The 25,904-nt window shown below is 39.4% G+C and overlaps 1 protein-coding gene across 1 annotated transcript; it reads right to left on the bottom strand.

The window, feature by feature from the left end:
• Positions 1–1,342: 1,342 nt before the first annotated feature.
• On the bottom strand, positions 1,343–25,761 carry mbtps1 (membrane-bound transcription factor peptidase, site 1). Its single transcript, XM_023955963.2, has 23 exons — positions 25,576–25,761; positions 21,844–22,333; positions 20,705–20,968; positions 18,030–18,236; positions 17,044–17,154; positions 16,078–16,187; positions 15,855–15,971; positions 15,482–15,549; positions 13,786–13,888; positions 11,103–11,254; positions 9,999–10,160; positions 8,787–8,931; positions 8,511–8,699; positions 6,789–6,958; positions 6,591–6,706; positions 6,354–6,510; positions 5,465–5,589; positions 5,310–5,387; positions 5,082–5,222; positions 4,845–4,976; positions 3,677–3,803; positions 3,433–3,563; positions 1,343–2,099 (listed from the first exon to the last, which is right to left on the bottom strand). The coding sequence occupies exons 2-23, from the start codon at positions 22,037–22,039 to the stop codon at positions 1,900–1,902; spliced, it is 3,201 nt and encodes a 1,066-aa protein (XP_023811731.1). The 5' UTR covers positions 22,040–22,333; positions 25,576–25,761; the 3' UTR covers positions 1,343–1,899.
• Between the last annotated feature and the right edge of the window lie 143 nt (positions 25,762–25,904).

The following is a 25,904-nucleotide window of genomic DNA, read 5'->3' as shown; positions in this document are numbered from 1 at the left end:
CATCTGGGCGCTGGTTCAGTTGTTCCAGGACAAAAAAAATTTAGCTCAGAACTGCCGCCAGGTTTCTTCCATGTGACCTGTTTGCCCAAACAGGAAATCCTTCCATCTGGGAACCTGGGAGTGAAGAAGGCCATGTGACCTCAGCTCACCACCGGCTTTCCCAAATCTCGTTAGAGCAGATAGCTGGTGCCGGGGTCGTTTCCCAGTTTCCCAAGGTTCTGAGGAGGATTAGCCAACGTCCAACCGGGCGGGTGACAGATTCACAGGCTGATCTGAGCGATTACGCTCACATAAAGAGAATCAAGGCCCATCACTGAATTCAACACTAAACCCAAAAGCTGAATGGAATTTGTTCCTTTTTAGTAGGTCGCTTTTCCTCAATTCTTTCAAGACATCTTGTGTGGATGCTGGTTTTAAGGATGCAGGGATGATCAAAACTACTACAAAGGTCAATAAAAAGCATGGTATTGTAGCTGGCCTTCCTGTCAACAGTTCTTAACTTGTATCATTTCTTTTAAGGAAACATAAAACACTCAAGAGCACAAAACATCAAAATTCAGCAGGTTGTAGAAGAAGTCCTGTATGACTATCAGTTCAAAATAAGGTTAAGCATCTCCAGTTCAGCTTTGTTTGTCCATCTAATATTATAACCGTTGAGTCTGTCTGATCCGACTTTTGGTTTGATTGTGACTAAATCAGGCTCCAAAGACACCAAGACGCTAACAGAGCATGACTATGTTTGTTTTGTTTTTGTATTAAAGACCCACTCCAATGAAAATTGTGTTTTGGGCGATTTTAAACATGTTCTTGCGGCATTTTTCTAATGATGGAGAACATATGTTAAGAAACTTAAGCTTAAAGTCCCACTCTGATCATCTTTTGGTCGATTTTAAAAGCGGTCTCGGTGGTCTTTTAATAATGATTATGCCGTTTTTAGCCAAAATCAAAAAACCTGTTTTCTACAACCTAGTTTTCACCAAGCTATTTCCCACCAATTTTTGTCTGCTCCTGATTCACACAAGTTGAAATAAAAGAAAATACTTGAAATGCAACTTTAAGCTTCATTTTCTTTAGATGCGCCCGCCATCATCAGAAAAATGCCACGTTAAAAACACCAAAAACTATTTTCATCAGAGTGGGTCTCAAAAATGCACTTCTAACCATTTGTTTATACAAATTGTTAGGAATCAGGAGCAGACAGAAATATGCAGTTTGAAAAACACAATTAAATCTATAAAATGAGTTTAGAGCCTCTGGATTCATCTAAATTATTCTTGTATAACTTTTATCATTGCTAATTAGCTTAAAATAAACTAAAACAAAGAATAAATAAAATATAAAATCATTTTGATAATGCTTTTTATTTGATGGATTATACATAAACACCCCTTCTGTTAACAGTAAGATCATGAGTAATGCTTGAACAGAAAGCCCAACCAGAGTTTGTTTCATATATAAAATATAAAAACAATGCACAAATGTGAACAAGACTTAGAAAACCTCTCTGATCATCCCTGGGCTGCAGAGACCTGCAGCTGTGTGCCAACTTCTTTTTTCTTAAAACGGAAACTTCTCTGTCATTCTGACAGATTCAATAAATAAAAAAAATAAGAAAGTTCAGTTGATTGCTCAAAGGTGAGGAGGGAATCATGGGGGCAGTGTCTCCTCATCTGCCTGGGCCGGAGCTGGTGTTTCCAGGTGTGTTTAACCTGACCAGTTCGTTGAATACCGTTCATTGGTCCACAAACACACAAACACCAACCGTGAAAACACAGGAGGCACAAAAAAACACTTTCCATGAGTTTTCCGGCTTAAAAACCTGTGGTCCGCCTCGACGGTTCCACTTCACCAGCCTCAGCCCGGCTAGCAGTTCGGCTCTGGAGCAGCCGAATCGCTCAGTCACACCGTGGGGGTTTTCCCTGTGCTCGTCTGCTGCTGCAGGTATGTGGGCCGTTTGATGCGGGGCTTCCTGCGCTTGGGTTTGCTCTTGGCCTTGGTGAGCTGAACCACAAAGAAGGACAGGACAACCATAGCTCCCAGGAAGGCAAACACGGGGATGGTCTGACCCACTTCCTGGTTGTAGCGACCCGGCATTATCCCTGAGCAGACGAAAAGTAAAACGGCCTTTATTAAACATTTTATGTATCCTTCAGCATCAGCAAACACCTCCAACATTTTCCAATTTTATCCTCTAAAGAATTCCACACTGCTTTACAGGACAAAAATGCAGCGATTGTAGATCCACAAAGAGAGAGGTTCACTATTAGGTATTTTCTTTCATTTGTCTTTTCCCTTTTTCTCTCTAACTTAAATATTTTTGATTCAGTGGAGAATTTAGACCCTGGTTTTGCTGCACACTTCAAACCGTCTCATCAGTCATGCTGTCTAAAGACAGAAGAAACTCATGGACTGATTTTAAAAGGAGACTGAAAGAAGAAAGCGCAGTAAGAGAAGAAATGAGGCGATGCAGGTGACATTAAGCTGAGGAGAGCTTTGTGCGTTCATCAAAGGAGGAGTCTGAACCTGAACTAATGGTGACTATCCATCATTTGAGCATCATTCAGATGTTAATGAGTCCACCTCACTGACTGAATCTAGTCAAATATTACTGTTAGACTGAACGCCCTGTGGTGTCCCGAGATTCACTAGAAAGGATACGTCTGCTGTTATGCTGATACTAACCTTTAGCTTTTTATTTTTTATTTTCATCAAAAAACAACATATTGTACAGATTCTAAAGTCTCTGCAGTGTATTTATTGCAGCTTGAGGGAAAAATGTAAGATCCTCGTTCAGGATTTCAAAGTTTGGTGCTTTTCATTTGAAAAGCTTGACTTTATTTTGAAAACTTTCCCGAATCTTTCCAACGTTGATGTCGATTTCCTCATTTCCTGCCTTGGTTGTTTTTATAAATCAATTTTAAATCCTTGTTTTATTTTTATATGTTGTGTTTTATCTTTACTTAAAACAAACACACAATATAATGCAAGATTTGCAAACATTTTAAAAAGTTCTTTATAAATAAGGTTTATGTTTTTGGTTGATTATAAATGTAGCATTTCTTGCTAACTTCCACATAACATAAAGACTAAGACTCAATAATTAGACAAATAAAGTGTTGGACACAGTAAGAATTATTAATTCCTTAATTCTCAAATTGTAAAAAACCAAAACAAAGCTTATTAAGCTTGAACCGTATGCTCAAGTTGCTAATCTGTTTGTTCATGTCAAGTAAAAGAGTAAAACAGTTGTAAAAATGGGTCCTAAAATTTCACCTATTTCTCTGTCTTTGAATCCATTGTGTTCTCCATCTACACATATTCACTGAAGGCACTAACAGATTCATTTCTTCAGTGAAGGATCATGTAGTCTTGATCTTATTTAATTCTTCTACATTTAACTTCAGACTTGGGAGTTTTGGTTCATGGCTGTACCTCCGGGGATGTCCCAGGCCCCGCTCTCCCCCGGGGACAGGGGTCGGACCTGGGGCCGGTACGACTTCACGTTGGGCAGAGCCACTTTGTCCAGATCCACAGACAGGAGCTTCTGGTGTTTCCACAGGTTACTGGGAGCAAACGGCACAGACACAGTTGTCAGAAAAACTGCATCCTTACACTAGTGGCTTCTGGGAAATGTGGTTTCTGACGCATGTCATTGCTAGACCGTCTGAACTTTTACCTGGGGGCTGTCTCATTAAGGGGCTGTGGCTTTGCCCATGACAGGTGGGGACAGGCTGGAAGGGGGCGGGGCTTTGGGTCTCCCAGGTGAGCCTCTAGAACTTTGGAGTAGCGGTAGAGATGGTTGCCTGGTAACAGAAGGGGATCAGTTAAAATCTAACAGTATTACAAAAAAGATATGCTAGATGCAGATATAGAAATACTATTAACAAATTTTTAAAAGTCAGACTGATTATTTTATTTCTGAAACTACTTGGTAAAAAATAAAATGGAGTAAAAGGCATAACATACTGAACAATAGTAGATTGAATACAGTCTATTACTTTTTTGCTGAAGTGCTTTTGAACAAAGTCTTTGCACCTACAACTGCTGCACTACGTGCACTCGCTAAATCATGGGCTTGAAGTCTCGCTGCTTCTTAGATGTGATCGCGACTTAAAGACGGGTCAAGTACGGAGGTCAAACTCCTTTAAAGCTTCAGTGAGTCAAGGACCCCCCACCCCACCCCTCTTCATCTAATACACATCACATAGAAATCTAGAAATCTGTTTCTAAATTAAATATACAATCAAATCAAATATTGCTAATTAATGTTTGATATGCTAAGACAACAATTTCAAAACTTGTGCGAAACAGAAAATGGTGTTTTTGGTGTTTTTAACATGTTCTCTTGGCCTTTTTCTGATGACGGAGGACATGTATTAAGAAAATTAAGCTCAAAATTGCATTTCTAAATAATTATTCAAATCAGAATGAATGAATGAACAGATGAAAAAGATGCCCCTTGAATAAGAGTGTATTTGTTAAGTAGAAACTACGCTGGTCGGGCCACAAACTGCCTGCTCCGCCCCGCTCCGATGCATCCACTTGCAGACACATAGATCCATGTTTTCCTTGTCTGAGCTGGCATCCAGCTAAAAACTGTGGCTGGATAGCTCCGATATTGCTCAGCATTTTCGTTGGGTTGTTTAGTTGGGTTGTGGACCAGGATGTATTCAGACTGAAAATGCGTCACGGATTATCCGGGGAAACAAACTCTGGTTCACTATAAGCGGACCAAATGTGTCCGGTCTGAATACACCCCAAATAAAGTTGAACTTGAAATGTAAAATGATACTCAGAACAGCTGTTGTGTCAATGAAAATGAATCTCGTGAGGGTCCATCTCACCTTCCAGTCTCTGTGGCAGTGGGTGCTCTGAACCAGTGGGAGGCGATACCCTGCTGTGCGAGTGGCTAAGGCTGGGAGGGGTCATACTGTAGGAGGTGTACTGCAGCAGTGCATCCAACAGCCAGAAACAGTCTGTGACATGAACAGGATAACAAGAGATTTAAAAAAAAAAAAGAAGCTTGTTGGGAGACCTTCAGCTGAGATGAGTCTCAGCATCAGATGTGAAATCAGCCCCACCTTTCTGCCTGTGGCTATCGTCAATACAGTTAGAGTCGCCGTACAAAACGATCCGGCCGCCACCCTCAGACGGCGTCTGGTACAGTCCTAGGATGGGAACTCCCTCCACCACGGCCGTTTCCTGCTTTAACACTTCCAGACCTGTGAACAGCCACTTATTAAAACTGCTCCTGGCAAAAGTCTCCTTTCCTGCGCCAGGAGAAACACTTGGAAAAGAGGTGCCGGTACCTTGGTCCTTCAGGTTCTTGGCAATCACAATCCCATCTTCTGGGAAACGGGCGATGCTGCAGCCCGAGGCATAGTACACTTAAAAAAGAAAAAAGAACATTTTTCTTTAAACAGTAAAAGCAAAAAGTCTCCAGGTGTTTTTAAAAGATTCTTACTGTCATGATCTGCCAGGCTGAAGTCTCCCTCATACAGCCCATCGCTGAAAGCCATCCCCCACACTGAGATCAAGTCATTCAGAGCTGGTACGTTAGCGCCCCCTGTGTCTGGCATCCACCACTGCCTGCAGATTGGAATGAGAAAACAACCGCATTAAATCAAGTGTGGGGAGCAGAATAGAAATCCTAGCTGCTAGCACAAAGAGTGCTCCAATGTCTGCATAAAAATGATTTCAGGCTGTTTAGAAGAACATAAATAACGACAACGGCAAAGCTGAGCAGCCCTCTGTGCTGCCTGTCACTCATCAATCCTGTGATCCAATGAAGCCAAAATGCAAAAAAACATAATTTCAGCTAATAAACTATAAATTCTAAATGAACAGTGCAATAGGCTGCATTAAAACATAAAGATAAAAAATTAATTCTAAGTTAAAAGGGAAAGTTGAGTTAAAAGGTGAAAAATAAAAAGATTTAAAAAAAACTCAAACAAAAACAGAGTAAAAAGCCAAATAATTTAGAGTAAATGAAAACATGAAATTAAATTTAAAATAAAATAAAAGTAACAAATTTAAAGTAAAACCAGTAAAACAATTTGACGAAAAAATGATGGATGCCAAAGGATAGCGAGTCTTCAAAATGGGTCACAGACAAACAGCTGACAGCGGCCGTCATTTAGACGCAGCTCCTGCAGAGGTTGATGAACCTCACCGTACTGGGAGAAACTCTGAATGATGTCGTGAATCCAGACATGGAAACATGGCTCCTCAAAAGAAATAAATCTGATCTTCATTCGTGTGCTGTTAAACTCTAGAAAAACTTGTGCGTTGTGTCGTTTTGAGTGAGAAACAGCAGATATTCTTCAATGACTAAGCTGAACAGGTGCTCCTACCTGGTGTTCTCGTCGTAGAACTTGACCTTCCTCATCACAGACGTGTTGTACCAGTCACTGAAGACGATGAGTGACAGCCCGTTGTCGACGTCCCTCCTCAGCTTGGTGATCTCCTCGGGGAAATACTCTTCCTCACCGTCAACCATCAGGAGTGTTCCTGGAGGAAACACAGCAGAACCACCAATCAGCCAAACTACAATCACACTTTTTAGATGGTTTTGTTTGTGGTGTTCGTACCGTACTGGCTGGCATCAAAGCATGTGATGGGGGCTCCCAGCACCTCTACAAAGTAACCCATGCTCCTCAGGTGCTGGTACATGTCCCTGAAGTTGGTATGGATGTGGTCCCCGTTCCTGGAAATGAAGAATCAAGCTCTCAAAGGAAAGCTGAACATCTCAGATCCCAAAGACGAAGCTTGAAGCAGCAGAGACTCACCAGTCCAACGGATCGTTCTTCATGCGGAGGTTGTCTCGGGGAAAGTACCCGGGTGGGTAGCGCAGGTTGTGATACTGGTCCCACAGCACCCTCTTGCTGCGAGGCGGGGTGGGGACAATCTTTACCTTGATGGGTAGTTTGACTGTGGAGGTCAACTCTCCCACATCTGACTGCGGGGAAGAAGCAGAACAGACGAGCGTCGTTACAAATGATCCAGCCTCGTTTCACAGCAGATCTGACCTCAAAACATGATGGATGAAGATGGATGAAGGCCAGAACAGGACACCTTAATCTACACTTTTTATAACTGCTTTCTGATCCAGTGTGAGAAAAAAATGAATAATATATTAGATAACCATTTTGTGCAGTGGGTGTCTAACCGCATCAGCATCTACCCCAACATATGACAACAACATTTGATCAGAAAATCTGAAATTATTTTTGTAACAAAAAAAAATAAAGATTCAGTGGTTAAATAACTCCTTGGTCAAACTACACCCTCTGTTGATAAAAAGCAGTACTGCAGCACCGTTATAGTACAATATGTACTCCAAAACACTTTTCCATAAACTTAGATGTACATTTGTCAAAAGATTTAAAAAAAATAAATGAAACAATTTATTTAATCTTAGGTAACTTTCAGCTTCAGATTTATTGTGTTGCATTACATGTAGAACCCACACCAAGCTTCAGTCCAGGTTCACTAAAGTGAATTAAAATGGAAGCTCGTCAAACTCTGAAGACCCTGAATTATTGTTAAAAACTTTGAGTCAAAAACTCTCCCTAAATTCCAAAAATTCAGCTCGAGTCTTTGAGATTAAGTATCCACAAAGGATCAGGGTTGCCAAGAAAAATATTTCACTTCTACTCTATCATCCTGCTTATTTGTTTTAGACAAACAAATAATAATAAAAAAAAAAGAAATAGTAAAATGTTTGACCAGTTAGACTTTTTCTACAAGAAATAAAGTTGTGTTTTTTTCCCCTTTAATTTTGTAAATGAAAATGTTCACGTGAAAAATGTTCTAATCCTGCACATAAATGGAAAAAATTTAATCTATTTGTGTCAAAAATGAATTCTATAACAACTGACATGTTCTGATTTTCATTTAGATTTTCCATATTTATAAAATATCCCTGCTTTTTGATTTTATAGAGGAAGACTAGATAAAGGATGACTGACAAACACTTTTTAAGGAAACGCAGAGTTCTGTCAATTCTGATGAAACGGAAAAATCTCAAATTAGTACAAATAAGTTATTTTTAGGCCAAAAATATTTGTAATCAAATTTAAGGAAATAAAAATCATTCCAAAGAAATACGAGTTGGTTGACCATAGCATCAACTGCTCACTGAAATCAGTTCTAACTAAATATCCAAATGTTAAAAAAAAATTTTTGCACATGTAGATCCAAATAATTTTAAAAAAAGCAGAAAAACAAATTTGGTTCAATTTGGTTGCATATGGAAACAGATTGAATGCTCCATCTGTCCACATAAGAAAAAGAGTCCATCTGTAAGCAGGTTGCAACCATGTTAACCCTTCACGGGCTGGATTAGATGCTGGACAAAATTAAATTTTACTCCAAGCCAGGCTTTTATTGTGAAAGATCTACAATGACTATGAACATGACTTGATCTACATGACAGAATAAATGAACATCATTGTAGATAAATGACACAAAAATGTGTAGTTTTTTGAAAAATCTGCTCAGGGACTCACGTCATTCTCTGCAGGAGAAGCCACTGTGACCATCACGTGGCCCTGAGCCACCCCCTCCCACGATGCCGCCTTCTTGGCCACAGAAATGGACACGGCCAGATAACCAGCCCACGGCCAAAGCACGGGGGAGTACGAGATTGCCACATCAATGTGGTCGCCGTTCTGGGGAAGGTACGGCTGCCAGATGGGCTGGAAAGAACAGAACAGTTCTGAAGAAGTCACGAAAGTGCAAGGCAAAGACGTTTTCTGCAGATTTATGAGAACTCGCCGGCTCACCTTGTCGATGATTCTGCCGGTGACTCCCATGCCATTGAGGATGGTCACGTTGACGATGGTGGGCATCCCTCCATAGTAAATGGGCTGAGAGCAGTAAGGCCACATGTATGGACACTCTGTCAGGTCAATGTAGCTCGGAGAAAGACTGCGATGAAAAACGGACGTGTTAGAACAACATGAAACCTGCTTCCAAGGAAATAAATTACGGGTTTTTATGCGCAAAGAAATATTGTCCACGAAAGCTGCTTGAACTTCAACTTTTTTTTAAAAATCTTCTCACATTACAGGACTTTTAATTTACAACACAATCATCACGAATAAGACTTTTACATCAAACAAAGCAATACAATACAGCTGGTTATTCATTTCTGTCTTTCTTCATATTCAACTTAAAAAAAAGAAACTTTTGAATTTTACATTAGAAAAAAAACATTGAAAAAGTATCAAATAAGAAATAAAAGTATATGAGTTTATATAAAATCTAGTTAATTTTGATTTATAAGGATGGTAAAGTTTAGATTAGACTTTGCATTTTGCTTTTGGGGTCCCTCAAGGATCATGACTGGGTCCTAAATATTTAAACTAGTATATAAATGGCCTTTTTAATGTATGTAATGGCTAAACTATATATTCTTTGGTAAATATGCAAATATGTTTTATTACGGAAACATTTTAAACAACCTAAGTTGTATATAATAAATAAATCAATTAGAAGTCTAAAGAATTTTTAGTACGGATGTGTAATTACGTATTTGTATGTATTTGGTTTTGCGTGATGTAGTTATTGATGTTTGTTTGATGAATATAAACATCTTGACTTATTAAGTTAAAAGATATTAAGCATATTGCAAATGTAATCTATTCAATAAACAAACTTTTGCTTTAGGATACACATTTATTAGTGTTAAGATTTGAATATTTTCATACCCAGGATGTAGCCAGAATACTTTCAAATTTAACAAAAAGACATGTCCAAAGCGTTTTCCTAAGTCGAATCCCAATTGCTTCCCTAGCCCTCTGGCTACATCATATTGCTCCACTTGTTGGGGTATTTAAAGCTATGTTTTCCTCTGATGGTTCAGAGGAACTCTGACCTCTTATCCAACTGACTAGTGCTTAAATACAGATGACCAGGAAAAGAAGTCACTGCTGTGACTTCACAATTTTGTGCCTCAACGTTGTGTAGTTGTTGTGTTTGTCTTAGGCCCTCACCTGGCCTGGGGTCTGTAGCTGTTCAGGATCTGGTAAGCTCGGATCAGGTCCAGTTTGCCATGGCCCTGCTCAAACATGTTGACCCCCGGCAGCCTGCGCGCCGAGGCGATCAGAGCCTGCTTCATGGAGGCCGGGTTCACCAGCTCGCGGTTTAGGACGGTGCTGCGGAGCAGAAGAGAGTGGGGGTTGTCATGGTTTCCTGTGTAGGTCAGGAGTGAGACGAGCTGATGTTTTTGCACATTTGACGGAGCTCAGAGCAGGGAGGGGGCGGCTGCTGCCAACAAAGGTGGAGTGGTGTTTAACGCAGGAACATAAGCAGCCAAACCAGCTCAGTTACAGCTCTGCAACAAGAGGGCTTTCACTGCAGCCGAGACATTCATCAGTGACACGCCTCCCTGCTCCAGGACACATTTCACCTCCTGTTCCAGAAGGATTACAGAATAAGGTAATTAAATCGTCAGGCTTGAATGTTGCACACATATAAGTCCTCTACAGGTCAGTAACAGCCCGCACACTCAGTGTGATCCTTCAGCTGCAGCAGGTGAGCCTGAATATCAAGTTGAACGGTCGGGTCTCAACAGGAAACCTTGTTAATTCTTTATATGGAGTCCCTGCATATTCTTAATATGCTCCTCATTACAAGACAAATACATGCAGCAAAGCCTGACAGCACAGAGATCCTAGATTCCCCAAGAGGCCGGTTAGTAAAACAAGGTAACATCCATCAAAATGATCAGAAAACCCATGCAGGTTTTCTTCAAATTAAAATCCAATTGAGTTCTATGAAAAACATAAAAAAGAAAACACTACAAAACTGTTTTTCATATATATTTGATTGATATCTGCCATGATAGAGTGCTTTTATTAAGGTACATTACAGTTTTTACTGATTTTTTTTTTTAAGTGGTCACACTGTCACTTTTTCTAGAAGGATTTCTGTGGTGAATTTCCTTCTGCTTCATTTCTTCTAAAAAAAGCTGCAGATAAATTTGACTTCAAATCCGATTTTTTTTTTTAAACCTTCCTTTTAGTTCCATCTCACACCTATTCTGAAAAATCCTTTTTTTAATTTGCCAAATGAAAGAGTGAGGTTTTGAAACCGACCTGGCCAGCAGTGTGACAGCCCCCGCCACCACAGGAGAGGCCACACTGGTGCCGGACAGAGAGCGACACCCTTCCTTCAGACCAGAGCCCCGAACTCCAGAGCCGTAGGTGACGATGTCAGGCTTTACTCTGCCGTAGCCCCCGGGCAGCTCCTGCACACGCAAGACACAGAGAAGATTCAAATCCACCACAAATATCAGGAATTTTTTATTAGCTTTCACATAATTCATAAACATAATTGATTACGTTAAGAACTAAACAATTTGGCAACAAATACGTTTGTTAGTGATGTGTTGAAGTATATAACTTTGTGGACTGAGCCTGTTTTTTGTTGCACTCTCTTGTCACAAACATATTGTAATAAATGTGTCTATTAAGTGTGTTGCTCAATGTAAGACACAATTTTTTGGCTCTGAGATTCCACAAAAACAAGTGAAACAGTTGATATGTTTAAGCTAACACATTAGCAAAAATGTAAATAAAATGTAAATGTAAACGAAAACGCATCGTAACTTTCTAAACCACATATCTATATGAAAAGATGAACACAAGAACACGACGCACAAACTTTGTTATTCCTATTGCTACAAATGTGGATGTAAAATAAAAATGCTTTTCTGATGTCTGTTTATCACATTTAGGCCTGCACAGTAAATCACGAGTTTATCGTTATCACGATATCAAGCGGTGTAATCCGCGTATCGCAAAAGTCTGCAAAAATTGCGATAAATGGTTACCTTAAATGAGCTAAAACAATCTTATGGCAGCTTGAAGTATTTAACAAATCAAATAAATCCTTTTATGCATTTGACCAATCAGATGAACCCCTTTTATGTTAGATACTCGCCTCTTATGTAGACGAGGGTCATTTGGAGTGTAAGTTCTGTTGACTCTTATTTAAAATCAAACTGTTGCAGTGAAATGGAAATTGTGTACCGGTATTAAGATGATTTGGTATTTGTTCATGCATGGCAAGTTATACAAGTTATATCATCATTGCAGTATTGATCACTAATATTGCAAATCGTAAATCTTCCTCATATCGTGCAGCCCTATTTTTAAGTGATATTTGTTCCTATAAGATCTTTTGCTGTGTGTAAAAAAGGTCATGTATGGTGTGATTGTCCAGTAATAGGAAAAGTTCTGCATTTCTAATAAAGAAACAAAATAACTTCTAAATGTTGTGTTACTGTAGACACCTAAGTATCGGTATCAGCAAATATTGGCTATCAGCCACAGTTGTCGGAGAAATACCGGTTATCTGTTCCGGCCAGAAATATTATATCTGCTCATCCCTACTTAGACCCTGCACTAGGACAAGAAAAAACAAAAATCAAATAAAAATAATAATTAATTCTTTAATGACATGCAGACACATTCACCCATAAAGTATTGATTAGGTTAATTCTAAAATTTTCAATCCATAAATAAATAAAAGTTCCCTACTTTTAACTTTTATGGCAAGCAAAAGGGGTCACAAAAGGTTTTGAAGGCTTAACCCTTGTGCTATCCTAGGCACTTTAACGTTGGGAGTTGGGTCATCTAGACCCACTAGACAGTGCTCTGAACCTTTTTTCTTCAATGATTTGTGATCTTCACTGGTGTCCATGGATTACATGAAATCTTTCCACCTTTATCCACCTTTGTCATGGTAGGAGGAACACGTCTATGTAAAGGTGGGTCATCTAAGATAGCACAAGGGTTAATACAGTGTTCCCCCACTTATTTGTGCCTCAATAATTTCAGATTTTTTTTCAAGACGCTTGCAAATTTCCCAGGAAGGGGGACAGAGATGTGGCGCACGCCGGCCCATCGGCTTCCTCCCGGGTGCTAAAGAAAGCATCAGAAATGTTTCTGAAGTGTTTTTGATGAGTAGGATCGGTGACGGACATTCTTCGGCCGCTTGGGGGGGGGGGGGGGGGTTTCTCGGTTTTAGTGGATTCTGCAGATTCGCGGGTGTCTCTGGTGCTTTACCGCCGTAAATATGTCACGAATACTGTATATTTAAAAGATTATTCTTAAAATTACATTTTTATCAAGACGTGGTATTTACTAGTTTGTTGATGGAAATGTAAAATAAAAATATAAATAAAAAGTATAATAACTTGCTTAAGCCTTTAAACTAAAAGTCAATAGCAAAAGAAACGAAATGCCAATACTTGGTAAGTAATTTTATACACCATATTAGGCGTTTCTTTTTTTTTTTTTTTTTACTATACTCTTTAACAATTAAAAGGCTAAAGAAATTTTTGCAGAAGCTGAAAACATCTGAAATGTTTGACATTCTTCTTGGGATTACATTAATCAAAAACTGTTTTTAATATACATTTTTTTGTAGTCATAACAGTTTTTGGTGGAGCAGATGATAAATTTGAAATAATAAGGCCATTCTGGTCATATTACTGTATGATGGAATACCCATTTTTAATGTCCCCTCACTTTTAAAGGCTAACAGGTTGGAACATCTGAGTGCAGCCAACCTCAGTTTCTAACAATAGCAGGGACTAGCTTGGTGTTTTGGGTTTGAGATGCTTGTGGAACTTAAAAAATAAAAAAAAATAAAAAACTTATAATAAATGCTAATAAATGCATACATTAAATGAAGAACCCAGATGTCTGCCTCCATAATTGTGCAAGTCGTTCAAGTTTATGTTAGAGTTTTTGCATGGCTGCATTAACTCACCCACGTGGTCATGCCTCTAGAGGAAAATCTAGCAATGTTGTCCTCAAAGTCAATTCCTCCAACCCCGATCACGTCCATCTGGTCAGCTGGATTGTTTAGGGTTCTTTCAGAAGAAGAAGAAATAGATTTTGTGGGAAATTTCAGAGCTTTAGTGGCCATTTGCATCCTAAATGTCTCTTTATGTAATCTAAATTGTTGTCATTTAACAAAAAAATAGTAAAGAAAAAAGGCTTTTAGGAACACTTAATGCAAACTGTATTGGTATTCATTCAAAAATTAACAGAAGATTTGTTAACTTTACACAACTTTTGTTGTTGTAAAAGATTTCAGGTTTTATTGTTGTGCTTCAGCAAGTGTGTCCTGATATTTATTTCTATTATACAACAAATGCTTTAAAGTATGATAAAGGAACAACTTTACTGTTAAAATCTAATATTAAACACCATAAAACAACAACAAAAAAGACTCAAATATACTGTATATGTAACATGTGCACATTAAAAGAGCCTATATTCTTTAGCCTTTTATAGTAAACAATATCAACGTACATGATAATATATTACATTTGGCACACAAAAGAAATATTTTTTTTATTTTCCTGAGCTCTTCTCCGACCCGGAAGTAAGACAACTGGATGTCTGAGGCACTGCCTTTCGCTCCGTGTGGGTGCCGCCCATTTCATGACATCAACCTAGAGCCGTCCTCGGCAGCGTGTGTCTGCGTCTCGCCCACAAAAACAAACATCCAAACGCCGATCACCGTTAGCTCCGTGGAGAAAGTTGGTGTTAGCCTGGGGGCGGGGCTGGCAGCGCAGACTCTTCCTGGAAGGAGCTGTTCCTCATTTATCTACTTCACAATGTGAGAAGCTGCTGGTTTTCGTGGGTTGGGAGGGGCTGGTGCTCAGAGGTTTTTAGAGGAATACGCCGAAATGCGTGAACAGATCAAAATACCACATTGGGGTTTCTGTCTGCATGAGAAATTAACATTATAAAACACTTAAAAAGTTAAATAAATTGATTTTGCATGTTATAGGCTCTTTATTAAAGGTTTCTAAAGAAACATTTAAAAGACTCAGAACTGAAATAAAACTGAGAACGATTCCAGTTTGGGAGCTATGACTGAACCAAAAGGACAAATTAGCCTTAAACTAGATTCTGAACACAGGACTGAAGTGAAGGTAGACCAGCACTAATGCCCAAGCCTCCAACAGCCCTGTACAGAGTCCCTGCTACAGAAGAATTTGCATAATGTTTCAGATTTTTATATTTTATGGCTTGGTTTTTATGCCTCTTTCTCAAAGTAGTTTCTTAAATGTGGCATAGCAACCATCATTTCCGGCAGCTACACCCACATAATAAGCATCATCTCTGTAAATGACAAACTGCTGTTTTTTTTCCATGGAAATCCTTTGATTTCTGTTTTACTAATGACACAAATTATGAGTAAACTAAGCCATTTTTTTTAGTTCTATGACAGCACCCACTAAAACCTAAAGTACGTTTGTAACTACCAATGTGAAGCAATTTTTTGGCTTTCAGGCAAGCGCAATTTGTGTTTCTATGGTAACAAGTCTTGTGAAATTTGTTTCGTTTTTTTCCCCGGGTCAAAGCATGGGACTTCCAGATGCATAGTAATGGCACCAACTGCTGTTATTGGTACTTTGAGCTCTCAGCCGTGGAAAAAAGGAACAACGTACCCATACAGAGGCCCGTCGTTACCGATCGCAGAAACCATGATGACCTTGTTGGCTGTCAGCTCCCACACCTATCAGACAATTCAAATCAAAAGAGATACAAACCAGACATGTCGCATTACAACTGTTTTAACAACAATGTTGTTCTCAAACGTATTAGTGCATTGCAGGCGGACAAAAAGAGGTTTATAAATCTGGAATGACCTGTTGTTTATGACAGTTTGTGAATAGGTTGAAAAACGAGTTTTACTAGTGACAAGAGAGTGACAATTAATCTAGTTATTAGTTAAGAAATAACCTGTTTATCATCTGGAGTTCGACAAATATTGGACCAATTTTAACATATTTGCTTATATCAAGAATGCCCAATGCTCACCTTGTCGACAAATGGATGGTCCATGAAGTCCGGTCCCCCGATGCTGAGGTTGAGAACATCGATCTTCTTCAGGATAGCGTAGTTAAAAGCATCCAAGAACCACGAAGTGTATGAAACCTTAAAACGAAAAAAAAAAAAAAAAAAAATTAAAAATAAGAAAATTCTCCAAGAACGCGTTTAGATTATACTTTTCATCAAACTAAGGAGAGGAAATGATCTTTACCTGGTTGTTGGTGAACACCCTGAAGATGTGCAGTTCTGAATCGGGGGCAAAGCCCTGACACTCCCTCATACTGGCTATAACTCCTGCTACAAATGTACCATGACCCAGTCCTGGAAAACACGCCACAGATCAGTAATGCCCTTTATTATCCTCAAACTGACCGACTGTAGAAAAGTCTACAAAATGGGGTTGGGAATAACTATGCTTATACTTTTCTACTGAGTTTCATGCATGTTAGGCCTTGTAATATTTATGAAGTTGTGTTTTGGATATGGTTGTAATGTAACATTAATTTCTTGATTCTGTAATACATTTTTTTACAATTTTGTTCTAGATATTTACCTTTTAGTTGCTTATAATTTTATCAATTGTAAGGATATTAGACATTTCTCACAAGACATCAAATCCAAAAACAGAGCAGTCAGCACTGTGCCCGTTTACATCTGGAGGATGTTTCCACACCATCATCCAAAGCAAGAATCTACAGTTTCTGAAACATGCAGTCATGACATAAGGACTAAAAAGGTTTCTCAAATACAGAGAAAAAACAGTTAACATGGTACGCTGACAAGTTATATCTGTTTATTTAAAGTTCCTTTAATTCATTGCAGCTTATGGTGTTCCAATAATGCTTCATTTTAGCCATCTAAACCATATTAATGACTAATGGTAAACAAAATGTTTACTAAAATATTCCCATAACTTCATGGATTTTGGATCTGACTGATGATGATCATCCAATAATCACTCAACTCCAAATTCATGAAAAAAAACAAAGAAAAAAAAGACATGATCTTATCACATTAAAATTGAAGTGTAATCAATATGTCAAACAAAGTTTTTCTAATACTCAGGCTAATATAATAACTTGTATCGTTCTTGAATCAGTTCCCATTCATCATTCCCATCACCCAATCATTCCCATTTTCCACAATAAAAAGCAGATCAGCAAACTTTCATTCTCACCATCATCCAGTGTCTTCTCGTTCGTCCAGTTGGTCCTCTCCTTCACGTTCTTAAAGTGTGGATGTTTCTCACTCAGACCCGTGTCGAACACGGCCACCTTCACTCCAGAACCTGAACACACAGAAAAGCCAGGCCTGTTTTTTAGGGGGGGTACCAGAAACAAGGAGAATGAGTTTATGTCTTTTCATTGTTTGTTTTTGAAAAGTTAAAATCCTAGAAGCTCGCCCCCCAGTTGGTAGATAGGGAGCCCTGGATAAAACAAAACAAGGTGCTGTGGACCAACATAGCTTAGAAGAAGGACGTCTCTGACTTAACAACCTGGGCAGACAGAGCTTGATAGGCTTGTCAGGCAGTTCCATCTGGGAAAAGGAAAACTCTGAAAAATAAACCATGATTTTTGGGGAGGGTTGATCCTAAGGTCAGCGCCCTCACTTTGTAAAAACCACACAAGCTAAAGAAACATCGACAACCCCCAAAAAACTCCAGTACGGGCAGAGGAAGTTCCTGCACCTGCAGGAAGTATGACATATTATGACCATCTCTGTATCTCGAGGGGCCAGAAGAAGAGTTGTGTAAAAAAAAAAATAGAAAAATGTAATTAAAACATTGCAACCTAAAGAAAAACTTAAAAATTAAGGTCTTACAGTTTCAGCGCATCACAAAAAAAACATTTTGGAAATGCTACCGGTACAAACAAACCACCAGTTTTAAGATTTTTTGTCCTGAATAGACAAAAATGCTGGAGGTTTAAGAAAGGATTTGGATTTTTCCACTTTCTATAGAATGAACCTGCAGTTAAGAGAAAAGAAAAAGGTTGCAAACCAGACTTGCATTAAAGAAAGATTTTTTGCTGGGTCAACATTGTAATACTCAGTGATGTATAAATAGCTTTTACGTTAGCCCAGAGTCTTGGCAGCCGCTAAATGTCAGTTCACTGTGAGAAACGTGGAGTTAATTTGATCGAGACTTCAGGAAAGAGGTCTCACCAGTGTGTCCCATCTGCCAGAGCACATCTGCCTGCAGGATCTGGGCCACGTGTCGCGGGATTGCTCTCAGCAGGCGCCGGCTGGAGTGGCGCCCCGTCGCGTGCCAGAAGCCTGAACCGAGCGACAGGCTGGTTCTCCTGAAAGGCCGCGAAGACTGCCACTTTTGGGTCACGGGTTTGGCGTTGCAGGGCGCCGCTGGTTCAGGTGCTGTGGAGATAACACACAAAAACAATTGCATGGACGATGACAATCACGCCTTGCATGATAATCTCCTGTTATTGCTGGTCCGATCTTAGATAAATAACAGAAGTTAGACACGCCGCTCAGATCTAAAGATACGGCTTCACTTTGTGCATCAGAAGAAACAAATTATCATCACATCATTAGCAAGTCAGAGCAGAGCTCCGCTCAGCAGTTCACTGAATTTCAAGTGGGAGTCAGGCTGGAGGCAAACGGCTTCTTTTAATCTTTCATTATAGCTCAGGGCTGCTGATTGATGGAGCCAAACAGATAAGCAAAAAAAAACAGTGGACATTAAAACCCCAAATTGGAGAAATCTGTGCCCCATAGCAAAAACTAAACTGATTTATCCGTAGATGATACGCAGCTTCAGTTTGTAACTTCCCATTTTCATTTCGGCCCACTTTTTACTCCATTCAGCAGCCATCCAGCTGTTTTTATTAACCCAACCAGGTGTCTTTATTTGAATCCTCTAATGGTTATTTACCCTCCATGTGGAAACAGACATTAAACAGAAGTGCATCTGTTTTTGACTGAATTTTGACCCTCAGTGTGGAATCAACTCAACCAAAAGATTGAAAAATAAAATCCACAAATTGTGGTGACAGCACACCTAGAAGAGGCGAGAGGACATTTATAGGTCACCACCTCGTGTGTTTTGTGCCTGTTAAATTTTAAATGCAAGTTCATATCTGCAGTCACATGTTTCCCTGCCCTCTTTTCACACATTCATGACAAGGGGGCGCAAATGACACAAATGAAAAAGTGTTGAGTTTTAGAAAAATTCACACAAAGCTTTCTATAACAGATAAACTTTCATACCATGAAATAAAGGCATTTCATCTCTTCATGCATGTACAGTATAATTACAGTTTAACTATTTTTGTAATACATCTGTCCTTCGCTTAGCGCGGGGGCAAAGCTATAAAAATAAACCGCGATCTGTGAAATCTTTTTTTTTTTTTTTTTTTTACAATATTAGCAGATGCTTTAATGCCATAAAACCCGTCATTACACACTTTATACATTCTTCTCAGACAGACATTAGTCTTTAATCGTCAGTTTCAATAATATTTTGTTTAAACTCTCAAAGTTCAAACTTTCGCAGAGAAATAAGTCCAGTGTTATAGAATGAAAAAAAGATATGCCGACGATTTATGTAGATTTGGCAAATTGAATGTATTCTGTAGAGGAAACAAGGCCAAACAATAAAAACATGCAAAATTGCATTGAAAAGAATCTGCAAGAGGTGATAGTGAGGTAACACAGTATAACGGTTGTTGCAGCTTCCTGGTTCTTTTTTCCATAAGGAAGAGAGAGAACGAGTCATCTCACTCCAGTCGTCGCATGCATTTCCAGTACAAAAGACTGGACAGAGTATTTTGATAAAAAGATTACAACAGTCTGAATCACCAAAGTTAATTTCTTTGCTTTTATGGCAAAATAAAAAATGAAAAACTTCAAATGACTTTGTGGTTATTTGTCTTGATTTAAATAAATCAAGTTGAAAAGGTTGGAATGAGATCCGTCCGCACCCCGTTTTTGCAAAAACATTGGAAACCCATTCCAATGAAAATCGTGTTTTTAACGTGTCCATGTAGCATTTTTCTTATGATGGACAACACGTATAAGGAAAATTAAGCTTAAAATTGTATTTCTATTTTCATCTCATCCTAAATCAGGAGCAGACTGAAATTAGCTTATAGCAGGGATGCAGAAGCTACAATGGGCAGACCTCAAGCTCCCTACTCTGCCAATAAATCAATGTACGCCTTCATTTTCCTCCACTGAGCTAGGATCAGGCTAAAAACTGTTGGGCTGGATAGTGCTGATATTGCTCACCTTTTTTGTCAATGTTAGGGTGGGGTTGTGAGGAGCTCTAAGCTAGCGGGAGAACATATAAACGGAGAGATGATGGGAAATGGGTGCAGGATTACTCCGCACCAACCGTTCCACCCACAACTCAGAAGCAAATTCCTAATGAACTATTGCACTAAAAACTGCAAACTCAGAATGAAAAAGACTACTGGAAATTATTTTCAAAATAATCAAAGATGATCAGGAGTGGAACCTGAAGCACTAAAATCATTCTGGGTGTTTATGTGGATGCGGGTGACACACTAAATAGTGTCCTTTATTGCCAGACTTGGGGCGTACCCTCTTACTTCAGGCACGAACCACCACACACCCACCCAACCCTAACTCAAGATGAATAAACATAGACCTTTTCTACACCCCTGCGAACTCACAAACTACCCCATGCTTCACATTTAGATACACAATCCTCTGCTGCTGCACAAACACTGACCCAGCAAACAAAGAGCAGCTGTGTGAGCTGCAGCAGCACCCCCCAGCTCAGAGTTTCTCTATCACAGGGGCGTCAACTCTGCAGACGCGGTGCACCCCTCCCAAATTCGCCTCATTGTAGGACTTACAGGGAGCATATTTCAGGGTGCGGAACACTTTGCGTTGCGGCGTCACCCTCTTGATGTAAGGGTGGTCCTCCAAGGTCAGCAGGCTGCTTGGGGAGGCCTGGCGGATGTGGACCAGCTCAAAGTCGCTGGGGAAGTCGGAGGCGGGGTTTTCTCTGGGAACAACGTGCCACTCCAGCTGTTGGTCGCGGGAACCCCGAAGGGCGCTGCTGATGTACAGACTGCGAGCTTTGGCTGAGAAATAGCCAGTAAACGCTACGATGTACTCTGGAAACGAGAAGAGAAGAGGCTTCAGCAACAAACACTACTCAGTGAGGGGATTAGCTGAGTGACAGCAGCTTCTCCTTAAAAAGATTTTGCTCACACTTTTGATTGTATTGAGGATGTTCTGCAAGAATAGAAGCACTAATGTGATCCTTATACTGATTTTAAAAATCTGTGTGTCTTGAGTCTCCAGGTCAAATTGTTTTCAGAGTTTTGCATATTTTAAAGGTAATTTGGAGAAGAACAACTATATTTTATAAGGAATAAACAACTCCAGGTCTCAAGTACCAGCCGACCTTCTTATTCCGCCACCAGATCCCACAGATTCTGGTTATGAACACATCTGAGGGTTGGATTTTTGACCTTTGAGCTCTCCTAATGCGTCTTCAGTGTCTGCTTGCTTAAATACGTTTTAGATTAGATCAGATCAGTACAGAGTATATACAGTGTTGCATCATGCCAAAAAACTCAGTTGAAACTATGAACAAACATCATCCAATCGTTGATGAACTTTATCATCTTCCTTTTCCGGTTTCTGTTAGCGTTTCATTTGTAAACATTCCTTTTTTACAACATTTTACTTTTGTTTTTCTGTAATGTTTCTTCTTTTTTTTTTGGGAGTTCTGTTTTGGTTTCTGGAATGTTTTTTTTTATTTCTAAAATGTAATAATGTTTTTTTATTATTTGTTTTGCTTTTTTTAATTGTCTTTGTGATCTCTAATATGTCTTTGCGATGAGTGATTAGCACATCTAGGAACCGTAAATTCAGTCCGAATGTCAGTGGATCTGCTTTAATTACGGCTTCTCTTTTATTCAGAGAAAATTGACAGCAAAGTAAAGTTTCAGGAGGATGTTTTACCACTTTGAGCTGTTCTTACCATGCTCCACCACCTCAGAGGAGAACTCCAGTTTGACGGTCAGGTGGGAGCAGTTGGAGTCATGCGGAGAGGGGAGGGGAAGCAGAGTGGAGCCAATGGTTGGCTTGGCCCCCTGCTCCGGCTCCGTCCCCACTGCAGGCAGAAGGGCTGCCAGCAACCCCACAAACATGGACACCAAGACGGGAAACAGGAGCATTTTGAGCTCTAAACAAGACTTTCAGGATCAGCCGAGACGAAGGAGCATTTTCAGGTCCACAGCTTCTAAAACCAGTCCATACTGTGAAAAGCCCGAGCAGCGAGAATTATTTCTTTCTGCGTTTTCTCTCCATGGTGGTGGTCCAGGGTGGTGGTTCAGCGTCACGGCTGGAGGAGGAGTAGAATCGCCATGCTGAAGAGGGAACGAGGCAGAAAACAGAAGAGGGCGGACGGCAGGAGGACGAGCAGCGATGGAGAAAGAGGCTGTGATTTCGGGGCTTGTCAGCGATCCTTTCTGTGAGAAAAAAAACATAAAACCTCTGGTGAAATAGAAACTCATCCAAAAACTCTAAATGGAAGTGATAGCTTCTAGGACATTTCATGTTTCTCTACTGATTTAGTTTTGAAATCGTTACATTGAGTTTTGGTGTGATACTGGTGACAGGTTCTCCTAATAACCGCACACCTTCATGCACCTCTTTGTGCGTGAAGGTAGACAGGCTGACTTCTGTTTTGTTCGACTCTGGAGGGTTTATATCTGGTAGCTCTTGCTGTGACAAAGGAACATTTAAATAAAGCTTTTGGGAGAATTTCTCCTTGCATCAAAGATGGACTTTTGGACCTGATGAAGCCACTCGCTCTTGATTTTAGATCCCAAGTCTAAACCTAAAATTGGTGAATACCCCAAACATATTTTGTCATTTGTAATAAAAAGTTGCAGCTCATGAGGACAATTCTCAGAGAAGTTTTGTCAAATGTAACAAGAAGCTGAGTTCCCCATTTTATTCTCTATATATTCATATATATCAAGAAGAGCAAATCGTGCCAATTCTCTAGAGACCAAAATATCAGATTGGTCTGAAGCATTTTAAAATATAACTGCAGCATGCGCCTACATGGTCTGTTTTCTCAAAGATCTTAAGTGAAAGTGAAGGACAGCTTATGAATTCACAGAGCTGCTGCACTCTCTATCCTTATCTGCCAACACATGAAAACGTGCTGATAAAACAGTCGGGTTAATCTCTGCTCGACCTCAGCTCTGTCTGAATCTACTCCTGTGTTTGTAAATCTCCAAATCAAGTCTATTGAATTTGAAGAAAGAAGTCTTTGTTTGGGATTTCCAGCCCATAACGTGGCTCTCAGAGATGGGAGCAGTTCTTGTGCTGTGCTGTTGGGTACAGAAAGATGCAGAATGGGGCAATAACTACACCTCGCCCCTCAAGGGCAGCCCGTGACCTCATCTGGAAAAAGCATAGCTACTCCAAAGAGTCTGTACCCTAGATAAAAACTAATCTGACCCACACGGATCTAATGTCTTAATGTCGAACACAAACAGCACATGAAAACACCATGAAGAAGCTCAAAGAAAAACAAAGCGAGCATTTAACTCAAAAAATCCCTTTATAGAAACACAGAACAGCAGAAAGACCTACAACTAACTTTCAGCACACCTGCTTTTCTCCTCGCTGCACCAAGACAGGAATTCTGAGCAGGATTACTTTCTTTTGGCCTACGGCTTCAACAATGCACTGCAACACACACACACTTAAAGGCACAAATCATCCTTGAAAGGCCCTGGAGACCAGGTTACATGAGTCCACCTCGCTGACCTCCATCGCAGGGCCAGAAAGCGAGTTAAAACACCCGTTTGAGGGCTGATTTGATGGGAAGGCAGCCCCATCGTAGAGTGTGCAACACTGCTGCAAATAATGTCTGATGACACCCAACATTCCTGCATTCTGGGTTTGTGTGATTTAAGAAGCATTAACAGGAAGTAAACAAGTCTGATGTTCTCGTGGGGATGAAACTTTCAGCAGCTTCAATTATCTTCAGTGTAATTTACTGCTGCCTAACTACGCCTTGTTCCCTCCATGGGGACACAGTGACAGGAAAAAAAGATGGAATTATGGAGCGCACTTTTAGGGCCACAATAAAAGGAAAACATGTTGGAACAAAATTGTAAAAATATGAGAAAAAAAGTCACATTTGAACAAGAATAAAGTCACAAAATTATGAGGAAAAAAGTCGCACAATTGTGCTTTGAAAATTGTCATTTTACAAGAACAAAGTTGTGCATTTTCAAAAATAAAATCTTACTTTTAGCTTTTCCAGTGCTTTAACAAAGACGACTGTTTAATTCATGTCGCAGACTTGGCAAAGAAGTGGGATGGATATCCCACTGTTGAAGAATCTGCTTTACTCTTTTTGTAAGTGCACCACTTAGTTTTAATAAAATTACTAATTTGTTTTTTGTCTTTTTAAAGCAGGACTTTTTCCCTTGCAAAATTACAACTATTAAAATGATTGATTTACAATTTTATTCTCATAAAATGTTGACTTGTTCTTGAATAATTTAACAACTTTTTTCCATATATATTTATCAAATACATAATATGTTGAGGCAAAATTAAGAAAAATGACTCTCAAACCTGATTGTATATTTATTTCTGTTGTAAACTAACGGAGGGCGTGCTGGGAGTTAAAAGTAAAATTATTCTCTTGGAGTTACAACTAGATATTTTTATAGAATAAACCACTTCATTACTTTCAGAAGTGTTTCTGTGACACAATAAGGCTTTTGTGACCATCAAACACAAAGAGAGTCATAATATTTTGCCGGGTTTATATATGTATTCAGGGCAAACTCCAGCATTTTCCAACACTTTAGTCCAACTGTGGTCAATTCTATGTGCAGTTACCGGTACCACAAATCTTTCTTTCAAAGATAAAATAAATAAATAAATCTACATAGTTATATAAAATAAATCTCATCCACACTTTTAAATCTTCGGTGCACAAAACTAGCACTTCAATGGTTTGGGTACCAACCCTGTACTCAAGAGAACAAAACCCAAACATCCCCCATCTTTAACCTGTCATCAAACATGGATCAAAGGATGCAGATATTATAATTACAAGCTAGGAGTAGATGTCGTCACTAAGGAGAAAGATTTATCACTAGATCCGGCTTGTAGCAGGATCTCTGACTCGAGGAGAAACCAGAGAAGCTCTGAAGATTGAAAAAAAAAATGAATCGACATGACACCGAGACACAAAACAGGCCCAAAGACCAAAAGAGAAAAAACACACATTTTAACCTGTTTTTCATCAGTCTACTGTGCATAGATTTCAGGTGAATGGAGATCATTATGGACACGAGATGATGAAGGATTGTTCTTACTTTCAATGACACCTCAATCCCTCGAAAAACTAAAGACAGAAGGAAATACTCAATTGACGAGTTTATAATTTTAATAAAAAAGGACTAGCTACGACCCATAACTGCATAATAGCGAACAGCAGCACAACATATGGCGAAGAAAAACAGGAATTTGACAGAAGACATAATGATTGCACAAATATAGTCGTCCTAAAAGCGCAAAATCACCACTGTAGCTAATTTCTGTAAACAGAGAGAGAGGGGGTCGAATTTGTCATTTTTTCCCCCGATATTTACTTTCTCACATGTACAGTTAGCTCGCTAGCCTAGCACATCTTTACGGTTCCTGGTGTGGTTTATGTTCCACTTTTACTCACCGAGGATCCAGACTGTTTACGTATCCACTCCTTTAAACCGTTTATTTGATGTTTACTAGCGTGTCTGAGCTTACCGACAATCTCGGTTAACGCTGTTCGAGCTAGCTAAACGTTCACGAAACCCTACAGCCGCAGGACCCTGACGTCTGTTTAACAGGGGAGGCCGTTTGGTGTCAAATCCCTCCAATCAGCACAAAGTATTGGATCAACCTTTAAAAAAAAAAAAAACTTTAAAACATCGCGTAATTTTTGGCTTAAAATGTCATTTATAAATGAATCATATCATTTATGACACAATTAAGTCTAATTTGTCCAATAAAAAGGTTTTA

Source organism: Oryzias latipes, chromosome 6 (genome assembly GCF_053564925.1).
Source record: "Oryzias latipes strain Hd-rR chromosome 6, Olatipes_Hd-rR_3.1".
NCBI classification, from domain to species: Eukaryota; Metazoa; Chordata; class Actinopteri; order Beloniformes; family Adrianichthyidae; genus Oryzias; species Oryzias latipes.
Note: the sequence above shows the minus strand (reverse complement) of the source record. Positions and strands in the feature narration are given on the sequence as shown.